This window comes from Acinonyx jubatus, chromosome A1, assembly GCF_027475565.1.
Source record: "Acinonyx jubatus isolate Ajub_Pintada_27869175 chromosome A1, VMU_Ajub_asm_v1.0, whole genome shotgun sequence".
Classification (NCBI taxonomy): domain Eukaryota; kingdom Metazoa; phylum Chordata; class Mammalia; order Carnivora; family Felidae; genus Acinonyx; species Acinonyx jubatus.
The window spans coordinates 109,658,283-109,681,833 of NC_069380.1; the positions used below are offsets into that span (position 1 = coordinate 109,658,283).

General features: G+C 41.2%; 1 protein-coding gene across 1 annotated transcript; it reads right to left on the reverse strand.

Moving 5' to 3' along the window:
* Window positions 1–1,814: 1,814 nt before the first annotated feature.
* SKP1 (S-phase kinase associated protein 1) lies at window positions 1,815–17,878 on the reverse strand. Its single transcript, XM_027076684.2, has 6 exons — window positions 17,724–17,878; window positions 14,726–14,822; window positions 8,955–9,028; window positions 5,007–5,150; window positions 3,404–3,544; window positions 1,815–2,705 (listed from the first exon to the last, which is right to left on the reverse strand). The coding sequence occupies exons 2-6, from the start codon at window positions 14,820–14,822 to the stop codon at window positions 2,670–2,672; spliced, it is 492 nt and encodes a 163-aa protein (XP_026932485.1). The 5' UTR covers window positions 17,724–17,878; the 3' UTR covers window positions 1,815–2,669.
* Window positions 17,879–23,551: the final 5,673 nt, after the last annotated feature.

A 23,551-nucleotide genomic window follows, 5' to 3' on the forward strand; every position in this document is an offset into this window, starting at 1 on the left:
TGACATAACTTGCTTCTACAATATAACAATTATTAGAATCTGTATGAGGGGGCATATCCTTAATCCATGGCTATCTCAGGGAAAAAGGAGTAAGCGAACATTCAGAAGTAGTTTGGTTTACTCTCAATCCTAAGTAACACAGTCAATGAAAAGCTGAGAAGCCAAAGAAATTACCATTTCGAACTTACCTAAGGACAGGTAGGCACTAAGAGGCAGAAACGGGGTCCGGCCTCACAGTATGACTTCATTCCACAGTTTTAGTTTAGAAAAGCCGGGAGAGTGGGAAAGAGTGTATCTCTGAAGATAGGTTTGGTTACTGTGGATAAGGAGAAAGGGCCACTTACCTTCCCTGCGTAAGGTAAGGGCACAGAAACTCCTAGTAGGCATATTAAAGAAATATTGAGTGGACAGCAGGTTAGAAGGAATAAGGTAGGCCGAGTGCTGCAGCCAGCCTGAAGTGCCTCTGAACACCATACCTATGACTTCTGTGGGCACGCAATGTCCACAAATGGCCTATTTTCTATTGGATGAGCTGTCAGACTTCTATTAAACCTGAGAGTTTAACATTATCAGGATATTTTGTTTAAAGCCTAGGGCCATAATCTACACAAAATCATGAAGGGGGCAAAAATCTTTACTATATATATTGTCTACTCAAGTATTACCTATTCAGAAAGATCCTAGTGTCCTTTAAATATGGGTAGTGGTATTATTTAGTCCTGTAATTCCAACAATTCTTGGGGGTTATACAGACTGAGAACAGGTTTTGTTTCCCAGAAGCGGGTATGTTTCCTTCCCAAACTAAACATGGCACATGTGCTAACAATCCTGAACTTTCAAGAGTTTTGTTTTTCATAATCTTGCTAGGGATAGAATGGGGGGTGGGATTAAGCTTTTTACAAGAACTGACAGGCAGGAATTAGCAGAGGAGACACTGCAGCTAGGGTTGAATTCTGCCACCTTCCCAATTAAAACTAGGACAAATGGAAAACAAGTTTGATCCATGGAATGAAGGGAGCCAGAAGGAGTCACAAAGGTTGGCAAACTTTTTCCCTCAAGGGCCAGAGAATAAACTTTTTAGGCTTTTTGGTCAAATACAGTCTCCTATATTGATTTTTTAACAATACTCTAAAAACATAAAAACCATTTTCAACTCAAAGACTGCAAAAACAGGCTGTGGGATGGATTTCACCCACACATGGGCTGTAGCTTGCAATCTCTGGTACAAGCAACGAACAGGAATTCATGTAACACAGCATACGGGACTTTATTAAATAAGACAGACTTGGGGCAATGAGAGGTGAAGTATAAGGCCAAATTACTGTCAACAAATAATCTGAGCCACAAAAGCTCACAGTAAACATGAAGAGAATGCAGGAAGATTACATGTGAATACAGGTGATGCTAAATGGGAAAGGAAGAAAAAAGGGAGCACATGGGAGGAAAGAAACAAGATGATAAAACAATTTGTGAGCCATCTCAAGCCATCAAGAAAACATTCTACTGTAGGGCAGAGGCTGGCAACAAGATCAGGACATGCAGTCCTGTGTGGCCATGTACACAGATTAAGAACTAAAGCACTGGCAAAAAATAAAATAAATAAAAAATAAAGCATTGGCTCTAGCAAACCCTGTCACTGGCAGTCAGAAAAGACACAAGCCTACCAGAACCCAATTGTTTTGTAAGCAGCCTCCAGTGAGTCAAGACACAAACTGACTATAAGCTGTCTCCAGCTACAAAACCATTCGTATATTTAACTCATTTAATAACAAGCGAAGAGACACAGTTAAGTACACAAAAGCAAACCATTTACCACCTACTATGTAACTTACTTTTTATTGAAAGTATCTTGCATTCATGACGGATACCTTCTAGGTTTTGCCAGACATTTTAATGTTAAAGGTTAAATTATTTTTACATGCAAGTAGTGTGACGTTTCCCCCACATGGGATCACTGATTATAAAAAGATGACATATCACACAGGTTATTTGTCCTTTTTAATTGAAAAGCTAACAGACCATCTAGTTATATTTCCCCCAAAACCACACACTGAGGAGTAACTGACTCTCTAGCCAACATAGTCAAAGCTGAGGATTAAAAATGCAAAAACAAGTCCTTAGATCCAATTAAAGGAACCCTGCTACATACAGGTTCATCAATACCAGTGGCACTCTTTGATTCCAGGAAGCTGGAAGACATCCTAATAATCCCACTCAAAACATTTACCTCAAGTAGCCTTTTTCCAGTTTCCAACTCACGAATAAAGATAATACGTTGTTAATTCTAGTTCAGAAAACTTTTTGCAACTTGTTTTATTTACAATGCCAACTTTTAAAAGGTTATTAAACTAACGTTAACTGACAATAAACTAGGTGGAAAACATTTTACAGAGAGGGAAATCCCAAAATGCCACCTTCTATAGCGAACCCACAGTTGAGTTTTATTCAGAGTGAAGAAACAAAAACTTTTGATCATACTGGAAGAAACTCAGCCATAAGTTTGGAATCTGTACTCAAACTACACATGCAAGGAGGACAATATTCTGCTAAAACAACTGATTTGCTGCTGCGTTTGTCTACGGTTTGTCTAATATTAACAATTATAAACAGAGCAGTGCAACTAGTATTTGGAACAATCCTTACAGTGTTACAGTGTCAGGCATAACATTTCACTTCTCTTCACACCACTGGTTCTCTTTGCGTACCTAGAAGAGACAGATATAAGGAAGCACCTTAAGAAGTCTTTCCTCAGACTACTACCTAATGATTCATCAACAGACTATGAAGAGGGTCAGACAGGGACAGACAAAAAACTGGAAAAATACCAGGTTACAAGTACACTTCCTGGTTATCCTTCTTTGCCTCCCCAGGTTTTTATTCTACCCTGCTGAAATTATCCAAAAAGCAAAGGCAATGGGCATTAAAGCTTCAGTCACCAGACATGGCAACAAATTCAAACAGTTCATGCACATTATTTCAGTTTGTAGCTGTGTCAACATTCTGATCTTTTCATTCATTTCTTCCCCCACTCACTAAGATGCTCATAAGTGTCCTGGCATAACACCATCCACAGGGGTTGCTTTTCTGAAGTCAAATATTTATGGCTTGCTTACATTTAAGGTCCCAGGTGCCAAAACTAGTAACTGCAAAGGAGTAAATATCAAAGAGCACCTATGATTGAAAACTAATCGTTCTTATGCTTAGGCAAGAGTGGTATTGTCCAAGTGTTTAGACTTAACAGACCACTCTCAAAACGAGTATTTTTATAACACAGAAGGTGCCTACTAACCCTCAAGTAAAAGTCAAGATTCCCTGATAGAGACAACACATCTTTTCTGAGCATGTTTGCATTTCATTATTTTTTAAAAAGTGTGTGATCAAGAACAAGCTGTGAGCAACCTACCTGGGCTTCCTCTTCTTCAGTAAAATCATTTTTGATATTGAAGGTCTTGCGAATCTCCTCAGGAGTTTTCCCCTTGATCATATTGGCAACAGTCTTGCATGTAACATCAAGCAAACCTTTAATGTCTAAGTAGTTCGCAGCCTGTAAAGTGATTGTTTTCATTAAAGAATTATTTGAGGTTGTAACCTAAATCTAAAGGTAGTGATTGCCAATCCATATCTAATTAACTAAACTAAAATGCTAGTTAATTTTATGAAATTAAAGGGAAAATAAATCAGATTCTTTTGTGAAATATTTTTGTATGTCCTTCTGTTATACCTTCTATAATATGGAGTCCTGCTGCTGCCTTAAGCAAACTACACTACCTCTAATGCTAGAGAAGAGCCGCTACTTATGGGAGTGCATGTTTGTGCTCATGGGTGCACAAGCATATGTCAAATCTTGACAAAAATATATAAAGAGGCAAAAGCAGTAATAGCATTACATTTTACTGATCTCAAACAATTTCTTTGGTTTCTTTGGTTTTCTCTATTTTCTACTCTTACCTTCAATATTCCCTTTGGCTTTAATTTCATCTTTCATTAGTTTAAGGTAAAAGCTTAGATCAGTGATCTTCTTTTCCAATACAGGTGGTTTAGTGCTATCAACTTTTCTCTGAATACTACTTTAGCTGCATCTGCGATTTTTGTGTGTTGGGTTTTATTTCCATTCAGATCAAAATACTTTCTGGCATACAATTTTTAATTCTTTTCTAATTTTTCTTTTGATTTCTTCTTTGACTCATGGGTTACTAAGAAGTGTTAAGTTTTCAAATATTCAGATTTTCCAGATAGCTTTGTTACAGACTTCTCATTTAATTTCACTGTGATCAGATCACACAGTGTATGTGCCTTGACTCCTTTCAAATATTGGGACTTTTTTCCTACCATTAACAGGTCTATCTTAGTAGTATACTTTTGAGAAGAGTATGTATTCTGCTGTCATTATATTTAACATTCTATAAATGTCCATCAGGATAAGTCAGTCAATAGTGTCATTCATGGCTTCTACATCCTTACTGATTCTATTTGTTTTATCAATGAAGTAGAGACACGTGTTAAAATCACTAGGATTGTGGATTTGTCTACCCATCCTTTGAGTTCTACTGGTTTTTGTTTCACTTTTTGGAAATTCTTTTAGGCAATAAACACTTAGGACTATAATGCCCTAATAATGAACTGATCCCTTCATCATTATGCAGCAACCCTCTTTAATCCTGGTGATATTCTTTGCTCTGAAATCTACTTTAATATAGTCACTGCAGTTTTCTTTTGATTACTGTTATCATAATTTAATCTTTTTCAACCCTTTAAATCTGTCTCTTTAAAGTGGGTGTTTTGGACACAGCATAGCTGAATTTTGCTTTTTAAAAATTCAATGTGACCATCTCCACCCTTTGTTGCATTTACATTTGATCACTTATTTAATATGGTTCTTAATATATAAATTCAAATATAGCACTGCACTGGAGTTTATAGAGAATTAAAATTCAGTGTCAATGAATTTAACAAATTTAACTATTAGAAGTGCTAGAAATATCTTAAAGAATGTATTAAGAACATACCAGAATAAGTTCAAAAAGTGTTCCTTGGTCAACTTTCAGGAATTCTTGGTCCCAAACAGGGATATCATCTGTTCGCTTTTCTTTGTTCTCATCATCCTCAGGAGGAGGGGGGTCATCCTTGTGGTGGGTGCACCATTGAATGACCTGTAAAAATGAAAGTTTATTCCTCTGTGGCATTACATCACAAGGTACTCATTCCACTAATGGGGCAAAGTTGTTTTTACACTGGGCTAAGAACTAGCTAGAAGTTGACTTGAATAACCAAGTTAGTAGTCAAACTTGAAAAGCAAAACTGAAGCTTGAGGAATCTTCATAACCCTAGGGGTTAGACGATCTTAAAAGCAAACATGCAGATAGATAATTATACTTGACCACACTAAAAAGCTCCTGTGCAAAAAATACATAAAAGTCAGACAGGACAATGACTAAAAACTACATGCAACATGAGCAACCAGCAATGTATTACCCTCTAGAATATAAATCTTAAAAATCACTACAAAGTGGGGCGCCTGGCTAGCTCAGTCAGTAGAGTATGTGTCTCTCTCTTGATCTCAGAATAGTGAGTTTGAGCCCCACATGGGGGACAGAGCTTACTTGGAAAAAAAAAAAAACAAACACTAAAGAAATGAGCTACAGATATGAACAGGCTATTCACAAAAGAAATCTCAGGAGAAAATGCTCAGTTTTATTAGATGCAAAAACCAATATTACAGTTACTACTTGAGGCTGACAAAAAAAAAAAAAAAAAAAAAACAACTCAGGATTTTGATACTAATCTCTGGCAATAGTGTGAGGATAACATGAACCTTTATACTGGAGAGTGAGGTAATAACCCCTTTGAGGGGTGCCTGGGTGGCTCAGTCAGTTAAGCATCTGACTTCGGCTCAGGTCATGATCTCATCGCTTGTCTCTATGCTGACAGCTCAGAGCCTGGAGCCTGCTTCGGATTCTCTGTTTCCCTTTCTCTCTGCCCCGCCCCCACGTGTGTTCTGTCTCAGTCTCTCAAAATTAAATAAACGTAAAAAAAAAAAAGTTAAAAAAAATAACCCATTTGGAAAGTAATCTATCAAATACTAGTGAGGGTGAGGATGTGCATACATTATCACCAAGAAATTCTAAACATCCGTGACATGCGCACAAGAATACTGGGCATAAGAACAAAGCAAGAAAAACCCACATGTTCCCTTAGAAGGGGAATAAACACACATAAAGTTTCAGAGAGTTGGTTAGACTCTATGTACCATCATAAAGACCAAAATCAACACTGAAAGAGTTATAGGCTATAGAATCTAGGTGGTAAGTGGGTGTTTGCTGTATAGTTTCACTTTTCTGTATGATTAAAATTTATTCAGTATAATACTGGAGGAATAAGCAATGCTGAGAAAAAATGGCAGAACTGACAAACTATACTGCCAGGATGTAAGAAAAGGAAAGAACTATTTCTAGAAGGGAAAGTCAAGCTATGGAGTTTTAATGAAATAAAACAATAGTTTTTTAAGTATTCCAGTTGTATAAGAAAACAACAGCAGTATTTGCTTACGTAAGCATTAAAAAAACTGGTAAGTATATCTAAGAAACTAATGTTGACTAGTATTACTTGAGGGGGTTGCAGGTTAGACAGAGCCAAGGATGAGAGGTTTTACCATATACTTTTTTGCAGTTTTGGATCATGCAGTTAGTTATTCAGTATGTAAGTTCAAATATTCCTAAGAATAGGCTTAAAAAACTTATTCTCTGAAGTGGCCCCGTATCACCCAGACCATTAACTCTGATCTTCTGTACTAACTCCTTGCTTGCTCATTATGCTCTAGTCACCACACTTGCTGCCTTCCCACCTTTCCTCAGAGTAGAACATGCTCTTGTCTTAGGGTCACTGCACTTGCTCCCCATGCCCAGAACTCTATTCCCCCACATAATCATGTCTTTGTTCAACGATCGACTTCTCAGGCATTTCCTAACCACCTTTATTTTAAAAATAGCTAACTCTCCATCGATCAACCCAGTTATGCTCCACAGCTTTCTCATCTGACTTATGTATCTTGTATGGCTCCCCCACACCTTTAGGATGTTAATTCCCTAAAGGCAGACATTTGGTCTCTGGTTACTGCTATAACTCCAACACCTAAAAAATGGCATTTGAATAAAGTCCTTTTAGATGCATTTTACATTAGGATAAAACAGAATGTTTATTGCAAGACAATACCCAGAAGAAAAAAATCTAACTAGATAAAATATAAAGCTTCTAAACCATAAAATACTATTAACTGACTTAAGTCAATGCAAAGTGATAGAAACACCATATAAACAACTCCTATAAAAAGTCCACTAGATTACAAAATGGATGAATCTTGAAAACATTATGCAAAGCCAGACACAAAAAGACAAATATTGTATAATCCCATTTATATGAGGTGCCCACAACAGTCCAATTCACAGACACAGAAAATAGTGGTTAACAGGGACTGGAAGGGGTTATTGAGGAGTTATTGTTTAAGGAATACTGAGTTTCAGTTTGGAATGAGGAAAAATTCCTAGAGATGGTGAGTCGTGGTGGCTGTACAACAGTGCAAATGTACTTAATGCCACTGAGGTGTACAGTTAAAAAAGTTAAAATGGCAATTTTTAAAAAGAAATTTTAATGTTTATTTTTGAAAGAGAGAGAGCAAGCAAGCATGAGTGGGGGAGGGGCAAAGAGAGAGGAAGACACGAAATTCGAAGCAGGCTCCAGGCTCTGAGCTGTCAGCACAGAGTCCGACACGGGGCTCAAACTCATGCATGAACCGTGAGATTATGACCTGAGCCGAAGTTGGACGCTTAACCGACTAAGTCACCCAGGTGCCCCTGTTTATTTATTCTTGAGAGAGAACAAGTGGGAGAGGGAGAGGGAGAAACAGAATCTGAAGCAGGCTCCAGGCTCTGAGCTGTCAGCAAAGAATCCAACACAGGGCTCAAACTCACCAAATGCGAGATTATGACGTGACCCAAAATCAGACACTTAACCAACTGAGCCACCCAGGCATCCAAAAATGGCAATTTTTATGTTATGTGTATTTCATAACAATTTTAAGTTTATTTTGAGAGAGGGAGAGCGCATGCACGTACGCTAGCAGGGGAGGGAGGGAAAGGGAGAGAGAGACAGAGAGACAAAGAGAGAATCCCAACCAGGCTCCGTGCTCGTAGTGCAAAGCCCAACACAGGGCTACATCCCATGAACCATGAGATCATGACCTGGGCCAAAATCAAGTCAGACACTTAACCAACTGAGCCACCGAGGTGCTCCTACAACTATTTTTAAAAAGCCCACCAGAAAGACACGCAAAGGAAAAGAGACCAAGCAGAAAATACAAATGGCCAATAATACATGCCAAAAAATGTTCAGGCTTAGAGAATCACTTTTTACCCAGTCTAGGGCAATTAAAAGAAATGCTAATAGCTAATTGTGGTAGGATATGGAAAAATACGCAGCACAGCTGTATCTCACACCAGGATCAAGAGAAAGCATTAAGATGAAACTGCATATAGCCAATGACCTTTGAAAATCTCTGAGCAAAAGGCCAACTGGAACCAACCATTCTCATCTCTAAACCTAACTAGTTTCCTCCACTTTATAAAAACTCGGTGCTATTTCTTCAGATGAGCATCCAATTAAATGGCTGGCTCTGTTAAGGAGCCATGTACCCTGAAATGCTACAATTCTATTCAACGTGAAGAGCCTTTTATGCTTAGACACAAGGTAAGGTGGTCAATGGTGTGGGTATATTTATTCTCAAGCTCCCCTTGCAGCGTATCTATCAAATAATCACAGGACCTGGTTAAATAAACATAACAAATATTCAGTCATAATCAGTCGATGTAAGGAAGCGATCTATGTAGCAGTACAATAAGATCACAAGGATGTTCAATGAAAAAACAAAAGCATATATACAAATATATAGTTTGTTACCTTACCTTTTTTAATATTGCTGCATTAACATTTGGTAGAGGAACTGGGTCATCATCTCCTTCGTCATCCATTCCCAAATCTAAGAAAACCAGAAGAGAGTTGCCATTATTCCCATTATTTATACCAAGGAGGCTATGTCTCAAATGAGTAATTTGCAAGACACTGTCTACGACTATGAAAAGTACTCTACTAAAAATAGTTCTCTTATGAGCATTTAAAGTTAGTGGTTCCCAACAGGTCCATAAACCACCAAAAACTATAAAAAGTTGTGGGAGTAGACAATTTTAGGATTATTACACAAAAAGGATCCTTAATAAGAAAGAAAAGTCACTTAATAAGTGGGACTGAGATGACTGGTCAGCCACTTAGTAAAAAATTAAAGCCAGACCCTTAGCCTTACTCTTAATACCAAACTCTCTAGATGGGCTGCATTTAGAAAGACAGAGGAAAAAGTATTCAAGTAACAGAATCTCAATCTATTAAAATCTGAAGCCCAAAGATGTATATATATATACACACACAAATCATGCAACCACTGACAAAAATAAGGCAGGCAGCTCCTTATGTACTGGTATGATCTCAGGATTAAAGTTTTTAAATGCCAGGTATAAGAAAATAAGTGTTATCTGAATAAAAATGGGCACATACTTAGATATTTAGATTTAAAATAACTTCACAGGAATACAGAAGTATTAACAATATTCTGTGTAGGGAAATTAACAAGAATGTGGATTGAGGGACTCAGTTTCAGTGTATACCTGTTAAGAGTTATTCATCACGTACATATTACCTACAATTGTGAATCTACAGGTTGTCCTGGTAAAAACACCTAACTTTCAGATTCTCAAAGTGATGGTGAACTCCACGGAAAAACCTTAAAAATAAAATCCCTACGTTAAAGATCCTAAATAAGAGTATTTTTCATGCCAAATGGGTCCACCCTTCAGTTTCTACATGACTAAAAGAACGGCCAAAGTTATTTACTAGTTAGCAAGTACCAAGATTAGTGTCCCAAAGTTACTTCAGCACTATACTGGTTGTAGCAAAGAATCAGTTATGCTGACATGGCCAGTGCTGAATCAAATCATTTCAGTTCCTGATAAGTTAACAGGCATCCTAGGCAATGGAGAGTCAGCAATGAACACAGGAGGATGCAAAGAATTGCTGCAATTTCAGATAGAACTGCTCAAACATGTCTTATTTAAAAGATGACATCTGAGTAAAACCCTAAAGGAGACAGAACACCTAAAAACAGAGAAAATGGCAAAGGCAAAGGTCTTCTGATAGGAAGGTCTGGCATGTTCTAATAACACAGAAGGGATCCAATATTACTAGAGCAGGGTTAGCAAGGGTGAAAGCAGACGAGACCAACAACAGAGGACCTGATAGTAACTGGGTACTGTGCATTTTGGCTACTGTACTGGGAATAGGTGGCAGAGAGGAGAAAGAAGGAAAACAACTCTGAGACTGGTGGCTTGTACAGGTTTACAGCTATGGAAGAATGATCCAATTCTGTATGTATTTTGATGGTAGAGGCAAAAAGGTTTGCCAACAGATGGGAAATAGAGTTAAGAGTCAAGGAAGACAAAGGTTTATGACATGAGGAACTGGATGGATGAAAGTGCCACTGGAGTTACCATTAACTGATATGAGCAGAGAAGTGTTCTCTGATATGTCAGAGAAGTGTCATTCTGAAGGGCAGGGAATTAAGAATAAGAACAATCTAGTTAGCTGTCTAACTAACTAGACAAAGTTAGTCTAGTTCCCTAACTCTGAGGTACCAATTAGATCTCCAAGGGTAGACAAACCAGTTAAATACGTCAAGTGTAAAAATTAAAAGAGATCAGAATCATAGGTAGTTTGGGGAACTGGTGTACAGACGGCACATAACATTATGAGACTAGATGAGATGACCAAGGGAATCAAGGAGTACATATATTATGAAAAGATCCAATGATTAAGCCAGCCTTGAGGAACTACAGACTTTAAAAATGGGAAGACAGAAGGGTGCCTAGGTGGCTCAGTTAGTTAAGCATCCAACTCATGGTTTCAGCTCAGGTCATGATCTCAGTTTCTTTAAGTTCGAGCCCCATACATCAGGCTCTGTGCAGTCACCAGGCGGAGCCTGCTTAGGATTCTCTCTCCCTCTCCCCCACTTATGCTGTCTCAACCAACCAATCAATCAATCAATCAATCAATATTTAAAAATGAGAGGATAGAAAGCCGTGAGGTAAGTACTAAGTAAAGTATCCTGCAAGTCAAATGTAGAAGGGGATGATCAAATGCTGTCAACAGGTCTAGATGAGAAATAAAACAGATCACGCACTTGACAACATGGAAGTCACTGAGCTTAACAAGCAGTTCCAGTGGAGTGGTAAAGAGGAGAGTAGACTGAAAAATTATCTTAGTTTCCTGTACAGATGGATCAATCCTGTCCCCTCTCCTCCTTTCTACCAATGTCATTCCCTGATCCCATCTCAACCTAGAGTAAAAGTACAAAAATGACTATCTCAATTTGCATTAAGCCACTTTTGCTTTTCCTGTTATAGTATGAAGTATTTTGTAAATTAATTAATTTATTTAGGGGCGCCTGGATGGCTCAGTCTGTTAAGTGTCAGACTTCAGCTCAGATCATGATCTCATAGTTCAACAGTTAAAGTCCAGCATCAGGCTCTCTACTATCAGGGAAGAACCTGCTCTGGATCCTGTGTCTCTCTCTCTCTGCCTCTCCCCAGGTGCTCCGGCACAGGCTCTCTCAAAAATAAACATTGGAAAAAAAAAGGAAAGAAACTTAATGCCTTTTTAAAAATTTATTTATTTACTTACTTAGTTACTTACTTATTTATTTAAAGTAGGCTCCATGCCCAATGTGAGGCTTGAAATCATGACCCTGAGATCAAAAGTCACATACTCTACTGAATGAGCTAGCCAGGTGCCCCTAGTGTGAAGTATTTTTAATCAGAAGGAAGAAAAGGAAGTTACAATATATAAAATACTTGAGGAACCATAATACAGAACACCAACTTGTTTAGATCCAAATGTTACTTGGAAGAAGGTTTAAGCCCTGTTAAAAACAAGGGCCTTATTGGGGCACCTGAGTGGCCTCTGGCTTTTGATTTCAGCTCAGGTCATGATCTCACAGATCGGTTTGTGGCATTGAGTCCCACATCAGGCTCTGCGTTGAAGGTGTGGAGCACGCCTGGGATTCTCTCTCCCACTCCCTCTGCTCCTCCCCATCTTGTGCGTGCGCAGGTGCTTGCTCGCTCTCTCTCTCAAAATAAATAAAACAGTTATCAAGGATCACCTCCCTAGCATTTAAACTAAGGATGTACAATGTCTTTTCCACTTTTAGACTGACTTCACAAGTAGCAACAGTCATTCCTTTAAGCTATTTAGTTTCAAGGACTTCTGAAAGACACCTGTATCCTGATACCACATCCTGAACCTGAACAAATCAGTACGTCCACGTGCACACATGCTAAGATTTTCAGTTCTGATTATACTGTGATTAGGTTTTATTTTTGTCTTCTAAGTCACAAAAAACCCATAATCAGAGATACTGCAGATGCAAAACAAAGAAAGCAGTAAGCTGCCAAATCCAATGGACTCCAATCCTGATGAGGCTAGAATTTTATATAAACGACTGGTACTTAAGATAAAAACCATTCACCTATGATGCCCAAAGGCTATGAAGGCAAAGAATCATTTAACTGTTGCTATCACTCCACTTGCTTCAGTGATCAAAAGAGGCATGGATAACCTTCACGGAGCCCTATGTTCTTATATGGGCAAATGCTTTTTGAAGCAGCACAGGACAGATTAGTGTGCAAGACACTACTAAGATGAAATAAAGAACACTTTCATCGCCAAAGCAAGTATTCAGGCAGCAGTTTTGGTATCAGTTCTACATCTTCTAGATAAAGCCTTACTCACCTGCCTTTAGGGAACTTGGAATGCTTTCACACTCTTTATTAGTGACCATACCATAGTTCTTCATTCAACAGGTACTTGATGAACAGTGACTGTGGGATGTACCAAGGGGTTTACAACTTAATAGAAGTGATCTATGTATGTATGTACCAGGATACAGGACCGTAAGTGCCACATGATTGGTACCAATTACCAAAAAGAGTTACATGTTCAGCTTTTATCAGCAAACAGAAATTACCAGCTTAGGAAAGAGAAGACACACCCTCTGTAATTTAGCTTTTGCCTCTACCGAACTTAATATGTGCAGGAAGAAATCCTCTTACTATGAAATTCCAAATAACCAGTCTGTAGATGAATGTGATAATCACTCTGGTCACCTCAAAATGCCTCCCTTGACTTCCACAAATCTTATTCCACTCATTCCCCACTTCTGACTTCTACTCTCTTAACTCCACCTGTCTCCCATTCCAATATGGCTGACTGCCAACCTCAATTTACTCCCACAGATAAACACTCCTTCAACCCACCACACAAAGTCTATGTATCCCTAGTAGTCTACAGCTCAGGGATCAATCCACACACTCAACTGTCTAGTAGACTTTTACAAAACTCTTTTGGGCGTGGGGTGGGGAGGGGACCAAACATACATAACATGTTCAAGCTCCAAAGTCACATTCTTTCCATTTCTCTCAAGCCCATTCTTCAGCTCTACCAACTAGAGTATCACAAGCTCACCCCACACCAATAAACCCCAACTAAAAATTTCAATTTTACTTTTCTCTAACACACCTTGTCCACTTTACCTCAGAATAACGTCCCAAAACATCCTAATTTTACTAAATTTGAAATATCACCTCACTAGTACCACCCACTATAGTCTCTACCCAAGCCTGAAAAATAACATCAGCCAAGATATTTCCCCAGCACCTCTTGGCACATTTTATCAATGCACTAATTATACCATGTGACAGCATGTCTTGTTTGGTGTCTTTCTTCCCAGTTTATAAATCCTTCAAGGGCAAAGACGGTTTCTCACTTAGCTTCCTTTCCCCAGCATACAGCTAGTGCTTGGCATGTAACTTTTCTCTTAGCTGAAGCATAAGCTACATAAAAACCTTTGATATGTGAATACTGAACAACATTCTTCTATTAATTTTTTTTCACCAATGCAAGAAATTGATTTGCATTGTCTCCATATACTATTAATTAATGTCTACCAACCCACTGGAATAGTAAGAAAAGATTCAAGTGAACTAGTAAAAGTTTCAAAATGTTTCAGGACCTGTTTTGTAACCTTACTTCTTTAATGTGCGGGGTCTATGCTTTGCAGCAGTTTCAAAGGAACGACAAAAAAGACAAAAAGGAAAACGTGGTTTAAAAAAAAAAAAAAAAAAAAAAGACCGACATCTCAATTTACCATCTACTCAGCTTACTCCCCTGCTGAAACAAAGTACTCTATTTAGCTACCAAATAGGGAGGTATCTCTTTTTCCGGGGGCTTTTATTTTTCTCATTACAAACAGCGAACCCAAATTTACTTCAAAGAGAATTGGGCCATTATTGTCTGATGCTGGGAAATCACTTCAGTATTAGTTTATGGCCTTACCTATTTAGCAATGGGAAAAAAACAAAAACAAAAAAACCTCATTAATTCAGACAATACAGCAAGGCTGTCCTGTATCAGAAAACTGTAGTTTTTAATTTAAAAAATGTAAACTTTATTTACCCCTCATACTCTTGCACACTTAATGACAAATCATGCCTTGTATAAATTCAGTGTTGACAGGTTATCTCCACCTAAATATTACTTCTACTTTTCCTTTACCCAGGTTTTCTAATAAACTTACCTTCCAACATGGTCTTGATAGTCACAGACTGTTTGGCAATTTCAACATCAACTTCAAATATCTCTCCATCAGAACTCTGCAACTTAATTGAAGGCATCTAAAAAAAAAGGTATTATATTGAACTTGAAATTTAAGAGATATTAGTTCTATACATTTGGTCAACTATAGTCTGTTAGAAGACCTCTATCTTACTAACTACAAAATCCTAAGCACCCGTACTATGTAAAACCCCCGTTAAACACTTCAAGTGGTTATTCACAGGCTAGTATAGAAGTGTTGACAGAAAATTTTTTCAAAGTTTCAAATTTTTTATAACTCATAGGAACACAAGCTTTTAAGGCCTGCCCTAATGAAATTATTACTGGAATAAATTTAAGAGTTACATTCTACACTTCTAATGCAAAATATATTTCAAATAAACTTGTTTATTTTGTCTTTGCCTGCTTTTCTGCTCTTACTAAGTACTGATTACTCTCATCTGAATAGTTAACTGCCACAAAAAACTGCAAACCTGAGGGTGGTCAGTCCTAAACAAACAAAGCTAGTAACGTACTCATTTTCCAATAGTGAAACTTAAGTGAAAAATGAGTTCAAATCCAAGGAGTATATGAGAATATACTTACATATGTTTGCATCAATGTAAAATATGCAAGATAATGAAATGCTTAAGGATAAACAAATAATCTAATTTACAAAACCAAATAAGGTACCTAAATTTAACAGTACTTCTTAGCTTTCATTAAGACTGTCCAGGTTTCCAAGTTTGAGTTCTGCTAAAATCCTCAAAGAAATAACCCATTACTTGCTCCAAAAATGTATTTATTACCTCAGATAAATTATGAGTCATTGGGGAAAAGACACTTCTTAGATAAAAATTAATTAAGCAATTAACTACAAAGGACTTGAGTTCTGACAAAAAAACAACGAAACACTTCTTTAAAATTAAAAGTTCTAACCCATCAATTTCTTATTTTCAGATTGCTGGCAGAGGCACTTGGGGGAGGACTCTCAAGATTAATCCATGATCTCTTCAAGTTTCAAGTACAGAATTTAAAGGCCCTTGCTTCTGAGTATTCATAATCCTGCAATGTCACTATTAAATTGAAATTACAGAGTTTGGCATTTAAAACATTCACTTCGGGACACCTGAGTGGCTCAGCTGGTTAAACGCCCAACTCCTGATTTCAGCTCAGGTCGTGATTTCATGGTTTGTGAGTTCAAGCCCTACATAGGGCTCTGTGCTGACATGGAGAACCTACTTGGGATTCTCTATCTCAAACACTAAAAAAATTTCAACCATTCACTGCACCTATTTTAGGATCAAAGACTTCAAACCCATGAAATCAGTTAAAATATTCATTCGCCTTTTCCCAATTATCTCCATTCCTCCAAATAAACAAAAGAAAGGAAGCAAAAATGTAAAGCTATGTTTTAAAACCAGCCACTGAAATATCCTGCTCTCACTCATCAATGGTTAGAGAGAATCTCATTTCACTTTTCAGTTCACAAAGATGTCTGTTCCTCCATGATGCTTAATGCTTGCCAATAATGCAGTTGTTCTGTTCAACAGAGAAGGGCCCAGTGCAGAGAACCTTCCCTGTGACACGGCAGTAACAAAAGGTAATCCCAAAGGAAATACTTCAACGTGAACTCATTTTTTTTTTTTTTTTTACCAAACATTCTACATTCTTTTTACATTCGACAGTACTGGAATGAACACTAAAGAATGACAAGTCTGGAACTTCAGTTGATAAAATTAGTTTTAAGGAAGGTGACCATTTCGTATTTCTCTCAAATAACTCTTGGCAAATAATTAGATCTGCTTAGTCATAGTCAAATTCCTGTATTAGGTTACTCTTAAGGGAGTTGAGATCTTATTAAATAAGCAGGGAGGCAATCTGTTAATCTGTAATCGGATGCACTTTGTGATGCCAAACTTAATACTTAAACGGAACTTTTTTTTAATGTCTTAGAGCTAGAATTCGATGCAAAACTGCAATAATAATGGATGAGATTTTGATTTGACAGGTTTTCAAGCAATTCTTTAAGCTCCTCATCTTGAAAATTAAATCCCCCTCCATGACTGGAATGAAGCAGGTTCTGTCAACAACAAAAAGAAAAAGCTGTTTTAAGGGACCCGAATTCTAGCACCTCCTTTTAGAGAGGAGAGCGAAGTCTGCGTTGCTCTGTGACAGACACATTCTATTGTGACGCTCTGATACATTCACTATCCCAAAACCCAAACGTGAGGTCCTATCCAGGTGAACATTCTAACCCTGTAAAACATGACCCAAAGCGTCTAGCTTTTAATGAGTTAGGCCTCCCTACAAGTCACACCACCATGACGAGGGCATCTGCTATTTCAACAGTTGTTTCAGCAACTCCAAGCTGTGGCAAAAAAATGGCGAGAAATATTCTGAAGGAGCAAGCGGCTATCTGCAAGCATGAGGCCCAAACACAGCCAGGACCCGGGACTAGTGAGGGCAGATACAAGGGAGAGAAGGAACGCGAGCCAAAAATCCAGCGCTCCCAAACTCCCACCGGCCACGCTCCCTCCGGACACCAAAACAACAAACACGCACACCACGCCCACGCCCGCCCAAAGACCTGCACTGAAAGCCCCGCCGCCACCCCCGCCCAAGAGAAGCCCAGGGCCGCAGCCTGGGCCTCGCAGCCGAGCTCTGCGCAGACTGACGCTCGCCCCGTGCGAGGAAGGACCAATCCCGGGCCCGGCTCGCACCTTCTCCCGCCCGCCGGCCTGGGCGCCCACGAGGCGTCGTGAGGACGCGCGGCCAGGAGAGGCCTCGCCGTCGGGGGGGATGGGAGGGAGGGGGAGGTGTGGCGGGAGAACGGGACGCAGCGACAGGTTCCACTGGGCCTGAGGGACGCAAGGCCCAGGTGCCTCCCGCCTCCGGCAGGCCAAAGCACAGCGGTGCGGACACCCAGCTCGCAATCCACGGCGCTACCGCCCCATTCCGCTCGGCCTGCGTCTACTCACGGTGCTCGGTCTCAAGGAGACTGCGGGCCGGAGGGTGACAAAAACAGGGCAGGGCAGCCTCCGCTACGAGAAGAGAAAGGCAGAGAACAAGGCCACTACGGCGGCGCGGCGTCGGCCTTTATAGAAGCGGGCGCAGGCGCCGAGGACCCCGGAGCCCGAGGCGTCACAGAGCCGGCGGGGCTGGCCGCCGAGATCGCCTGACGCAGGCCAAGGACGGTGGGGCGGAGAGGCGGCGGGCGCGAGGCGCGGGGGCGGGGTTTCGTCCTTACCCTCTCACTCCACCCCACCCCACCCCACCCCACCCCCGAGAGCGAGGCTCGCTGTCCTGAAAGCAGGAGAGCGGACCTGGCTGGGGTACTCCGCAGCCAGCCAGGGTCCTTCAGGCAGGGGCTGGCCTAAGCCGAATTAAAGACCCCAGTCCTGAAAAACCTAGAAACTGCTGGGGGGCGGGGAGGGGGGAGGGTTAGTGTTCGGGAGGCTTTCTGGCTCCCCTTTCCTGAAGGGGAAAGAAGGCTCAGGCGAAGAATGGCAGATGGGCGTTGCAGTCACCGCCCTGAGATACCGCTGGGTGCCTCGGCGTCATCCCCTGTGCCCAGCATGCGTTAGTTCTCTCTCCATAACAACCCATGAAGTTCTGTTACCTTTTCCCCTGCTGTATACCTGAGAACAAATTCAGAACGACACAGTTTAGTGTTCCTAAGCGTTGTTTCCTACTTGTTTTCTGGAAAGGCCTCCAGGCCAAAAATAACCATCGTTGCAGGGAAACCGCAAGTCCAGGCCCCTCCCGCAAACGTGTATTGAGCAAAATGTGCATGAAGCGGTGCTGGGGGATTCTGGGGTGAACCAGGCAGTCAGGGCGCAGCCTGCGCAGAACTCTCGTCTGGGTCCATAGGATGGAACCAACGCTACAGGAAAGGGGTTAGAGCTTGGCAAAGCACTGCGCCCCAATCCCATGCCACCCAGTCAGGGCCTTTTCTGAGCTCCACCCTTTTGCTGCTTCGTGAACCTTGCCACCCCTCCCTAGGAGACTAAGGCGCCTGGCTCACCTAACCACCAGGCATGTGATGGGATTCCTGACGCCAGGGAGACAAAAGAAACTTCCAAACAGGGCCCCCTAAAGAAATCAGAGGCCTACAGCTCTTCTGGGATGGGACTGGGCAGGGAGGCCAAGCAACTTCTTGGGTTACCAGGCTTTTGTCTACAAGCTGTGGTATCCAGTGTCTGCCAGGTGCCACAGCTGATGGCAGGGAGATGAAAGGACCTACAGCCCTCATACTTTTTTCCCGAAACACAGCCCTGCCCTCCGCACCTCCAGCCTCAGGTTCCCTAGGCGAGTCCCACTGGAGCTCCTTTGCCCCCTTGCCCATGGCACACAAGGTGGAACCTTGTAAACTCTTGTTAAGCATCCTAAGCGGGACTGAGCAATGCCGGGTCGCACATCTAGCCTGAGGACCCAGCATGAAGTACGTGTATGTTTTTCCAAATATGTCTAGGGACCCCCAATATTAGAATCATCAAGATATGCTTGTTTTTAAAATGCAGATTTCAGTGGTGCCTGGGTGGCTCAGTCTGTTAAGCTTCCGACTTCCACTCGGATCATGATCTCCTGGTTCGTGGGTTCAAGCCCCGCGTCTGGCTCTGTGCTGACAGCTCAGAGCCTGGGGCCTGCTTCATATTGTGTGTCTCCCTCTCTCTGCCCCTCCCCTGCTCATGCTGTGCCTCTCTCTCTCAAAAATAAATAAACGTTAAAAAATTAATAAAAACAAAACCTAGATTTCATGTATTCATATATACTCTATTATATTCATAGATTATCTCAGGAAACATACACAAGAAATTGCCTTGTTAGGAGGGGAACTAGGTGACTGGGGGACAGGGGTTGGGGTGATTTGTTCACTTTATAACCTTCTCTATCTTTTGAATTTCAATTCATATGAATATGTTACATATTCAAAAATGTTTTACGTCAAAAAATAAGTTGGCATCAAATCAAGAAAAACAAAGATTCCTGGGTCCACTCTTGATCTAATGACTCCGATTCCCTGACGGCAGGTTTTTCTGCCTTTTAAACAAGTTTTCCAAGTGATTCTTAAGCCCAGGCTAAGTTGAGAAATCTCTGTATTAGGGTCTCAGTGATGAAGGACTGCTAAGAAGGGGCCAGCAGTGTCTGTCAATGGTGACTCATTCAGCTCCACTTTCTGAATCAACTCTACCCTCCTTCAAACTGTCCTCTCAGGATCGACAGGGCAGCTGCAGGACCTTGGGGTCCAGGCTGGTGGTCCTTCATCCCCTCTCATTTACACATAATCACAAGCCCGGGTCAGAAAGGACTGGCCCCCACATATTCCCTTTGGCAAGTAAGAATGCGAGGAGAAGGAGATTCCTCTGGCTTCAAAGCTGGCCCTGAGACAGCTGTCGTCTTGTCCTAAGTTCGGTTACTCCACATACCACGTAATCAAAGCTCCTTGTTCTACAGATGAAGGAAATGAAAGAGAAGAGACTTTTCTGCTGTCATACAGCCACTGCAGAGCAAGGTTGATGCTTCAGCCCCAGCTATGCTTCTGCCACCAGAGCGCAGGTATTGCTACATCCCTCAAATGCCAGGAATATTTTCTAATTTACGGTTACAGGGAAGCTAAATGGCCCGCATTCAAGTCCAGATAGGAAAATGTGCCTTTAAAAGAAAAATTTTTTATGTTTATTTTTGAGAGGACAGGGGAGGGGCAGAGAGAGAGGGAAACAGAATCTGAAGCAGTTGTCAATGTAAAGCCGGTCGTGGGGCTGGAACTCACAAACCCCAAGATCATAACCTGAACCAAAGTCGGACACTTAACCAACTGAGCCACCCAGGCGGCCCTGCTGCTTTTTTTTTTTTTTTAATATTTATTTATTTATTTATTTATTTATTTATTTATTTATTTATTTATTTTTGAGAGAGCAAGCATGCACACGTGCAAGTGGAGGAAGGGCAAAGAGAGGGGGACAGACAATCCAAGACAGCCCAGTGCTGACAGCAGCGAGGTGGGGCTTGAACTCTTGAGAACCATGAGATCATGACCCCAGCCCAAATCAAGAGTCAGACACTTAACCGACTGAGCCACTCAGGCGCCCCCTGGAAAAGCTGCTTTTTATAGTGAATTCATTTCCAGAGACGATCTCCCTTTGTAAATCAAGTTTCATAGCTATAAAGTGTTTATAGGAGAATTCCTATGAGGACCAGCTCCCTCAGTGCATCTAAAATGGGACTCTGCTGCCCAGAATTCAGTTCACACTCCCTTTGTCAGGCACCAACCCATGGGATAGACTCTGAACTCTGGATGTATGTTCCAGCCTATAGGACAGCATGTAAGCTAAGAAATAATCCAGTCCCCAGGAGATCTCTGGCCTTCCTTCTATCTTTTTCCAAACTCCCAAGTCTTCTGTCTAAAAATCAGACTACCTTATTATTCCAGAAGAGAGAATGCTGAATGCAAAGAAAAAACTCAAATTCTTGGATCTTGATTTGCAAAGTGAACCCTTAGAATAAATGGACTTTTTAGTGCAAGATTTTTTTGAGCACTGAAAGCCCAAGAGGCTGAAGGACTGAAATCTTAAATTTTTTACTAGCAACAGCACAGTTAGGAAACATAAGATGTGATGATGCCAGAACCAATTTTCCAAAATGATAAGGGTGGGGAAAAAAATGAAGCAAAGGAAGCATTGCAGTCAGCTACTGGGGTGGGTGTCTGAGAAAGGACTCTCTCCCACTCTTTCCCCTGATCCTCTCTGCGCAGGGATAGGGAGAGATTAGGACCCGCAAAAAGGTTTGCAGGCTCTGAAAGTAGAGAGAATCTATGCCTCGATCTGTGAGAAAGGTCTCAAGTCTTCCATGAAGAGAAAATATGGGATCAGTCAAGTAGAAATGGCAGGTGGGGGGCGCCTGGGTGGCGCAGTCGGTTAAGCGTCCGACTTCAGCCAGGTCACGATCTCGCGGTCCGTGAGTTCGAGCCCCGCGTCGGGCTCTGGGCTGATGGCTCAGAGCCTGGAGCCTGCTTCCGATTCTGTGTCTCCCTCTCTCTCTGCCCCTCCCCCGTTCATGCTCTGTCTCTCTCTGTCTCAAAAATAAATAAAAACGTTAAAAAAAAAAAAAAAGAAAGAAATGGCAGGTGGGTGTGCCTAGGCACGTGGGCCTGGAAGTGCCCACGCCTGAGGTTCATGTGTGTGGATCCCAGAGAGCATCTAAATATGTCCTGAAGCCCTAAAGCAGCATGGAAGTTGCTTGAAGAGGGATAGATGATCAGGAGGAGGCTTGTGGGATGTAATCAAGAGAACCTACATGAACCTAGGTGAACCTACACCGACCAAGTCAGAAGCTATGGCACAAATTCAGCCATCTGTGGGCACAGCAGGAATCAAGGATGACACCTCACCACCGGCGGGGGTAGGATGTGCCTGCCTCCTTGAGCAGTAGAGGAAGACAGATGAAGACCAATGACCAGACAACCTCCAGCCCCCTCACCTCTCACTCCATGCTATGACCACATCAACTCTGCAGAATGAAGCTCTGACCCTGGATCGCAGAAGAGGTCAGACCCCTCCATTTGACTGTGTATCCCTGAAATGACTGAATGACCATATACTCACCTGACTTACCATGCCAGGAAGTGACCAGATTACATTTCTGCTACAAAATGGAATAGATAGACAGAAAATAAGAAAATGAAAGACCTATCATTTAGGCACACCCATGTTTTCTGACTTTTAAATCCCATCTGGCCACCAGTGCACAGGGATCGTGCAGATCTGCTGCTGCCCACCTGCTGCTGCCCACCTGCTGCTCACATCCTGTATTATCTGAGCAGGATAGGTGGTGTCCCCTTTCTAGCCTCAGTCTTCTTGTCTATAGAATGGGGTTTATAGTGGTACCTACCTCATAGGATTTTTGCGGTCATGAATTATTTGAGTCACCAGAGGGGTCAAACTGAATACAGTGACAATACCAAGTGTTAGCAGGACATGGAATGATTGGAACTCTCACATGTTGCTGGTGAGTGTCCAAATTGGTACACCAGGAAGTTGGCAGGATCTACTAAAGCTAAACATACATATACCAAGTGGCTCAGCAATTCCAATTATGGACAAATACCCAACAGGAATAAATTCTGTCCACCCAAAAGTATGTTTAAGAATGTTCACGGCGGGGGCACTTGGGTGGCTCAGTTGGTTAAGCGTCCAACTTCGGCTCAGGTCTGATCTCACCTCGTGAGTTCGAGCCTGTGTCAGGCTCTGTGCTGACAGCTCAGAGCCTAGAACCTGCTTTGGATTCTGTGTCTCCCTCTCTCTCTCTCTGCCCCTCCCCTGCTCACACTCTCTCTCTCTCAAAAATAAATAAACATTAAAAATTTTTAAAAAAGAACATTCACAACAACTTTGAACAAAGCAAAACAATAACAAACCCACCAAATGTAAATGAAAAAACAACCTCGTATATTCACAAAATGGAATGATCGTAAACAGCAATGAAAAAGAAACTATCGATGTCAACAACAGCACAGATGAATCTCACAGACATAACGAGCAAAAGAAGCAAGACACGGGAGTATGTACTGTGTGAGTCCACTGAAATGAAGACCAAAACAGGCCCAAAACACCCTAATTTAGAGAAGACAACATAATAGTTACCTTTACCAGATAAGGGAAGCTTCTGGGATGCTAGAAACTCTCTATCTTGATCCAGGTGGTAGTTTCATGAGTGTGTGCATATATAAAAGTTCACTGAGCTGGGGCACCTGGGTGGCTCAATCAGTTAAGCATCTGGCTTCGGCTCAGGTCATGATCTCACAGTTCAT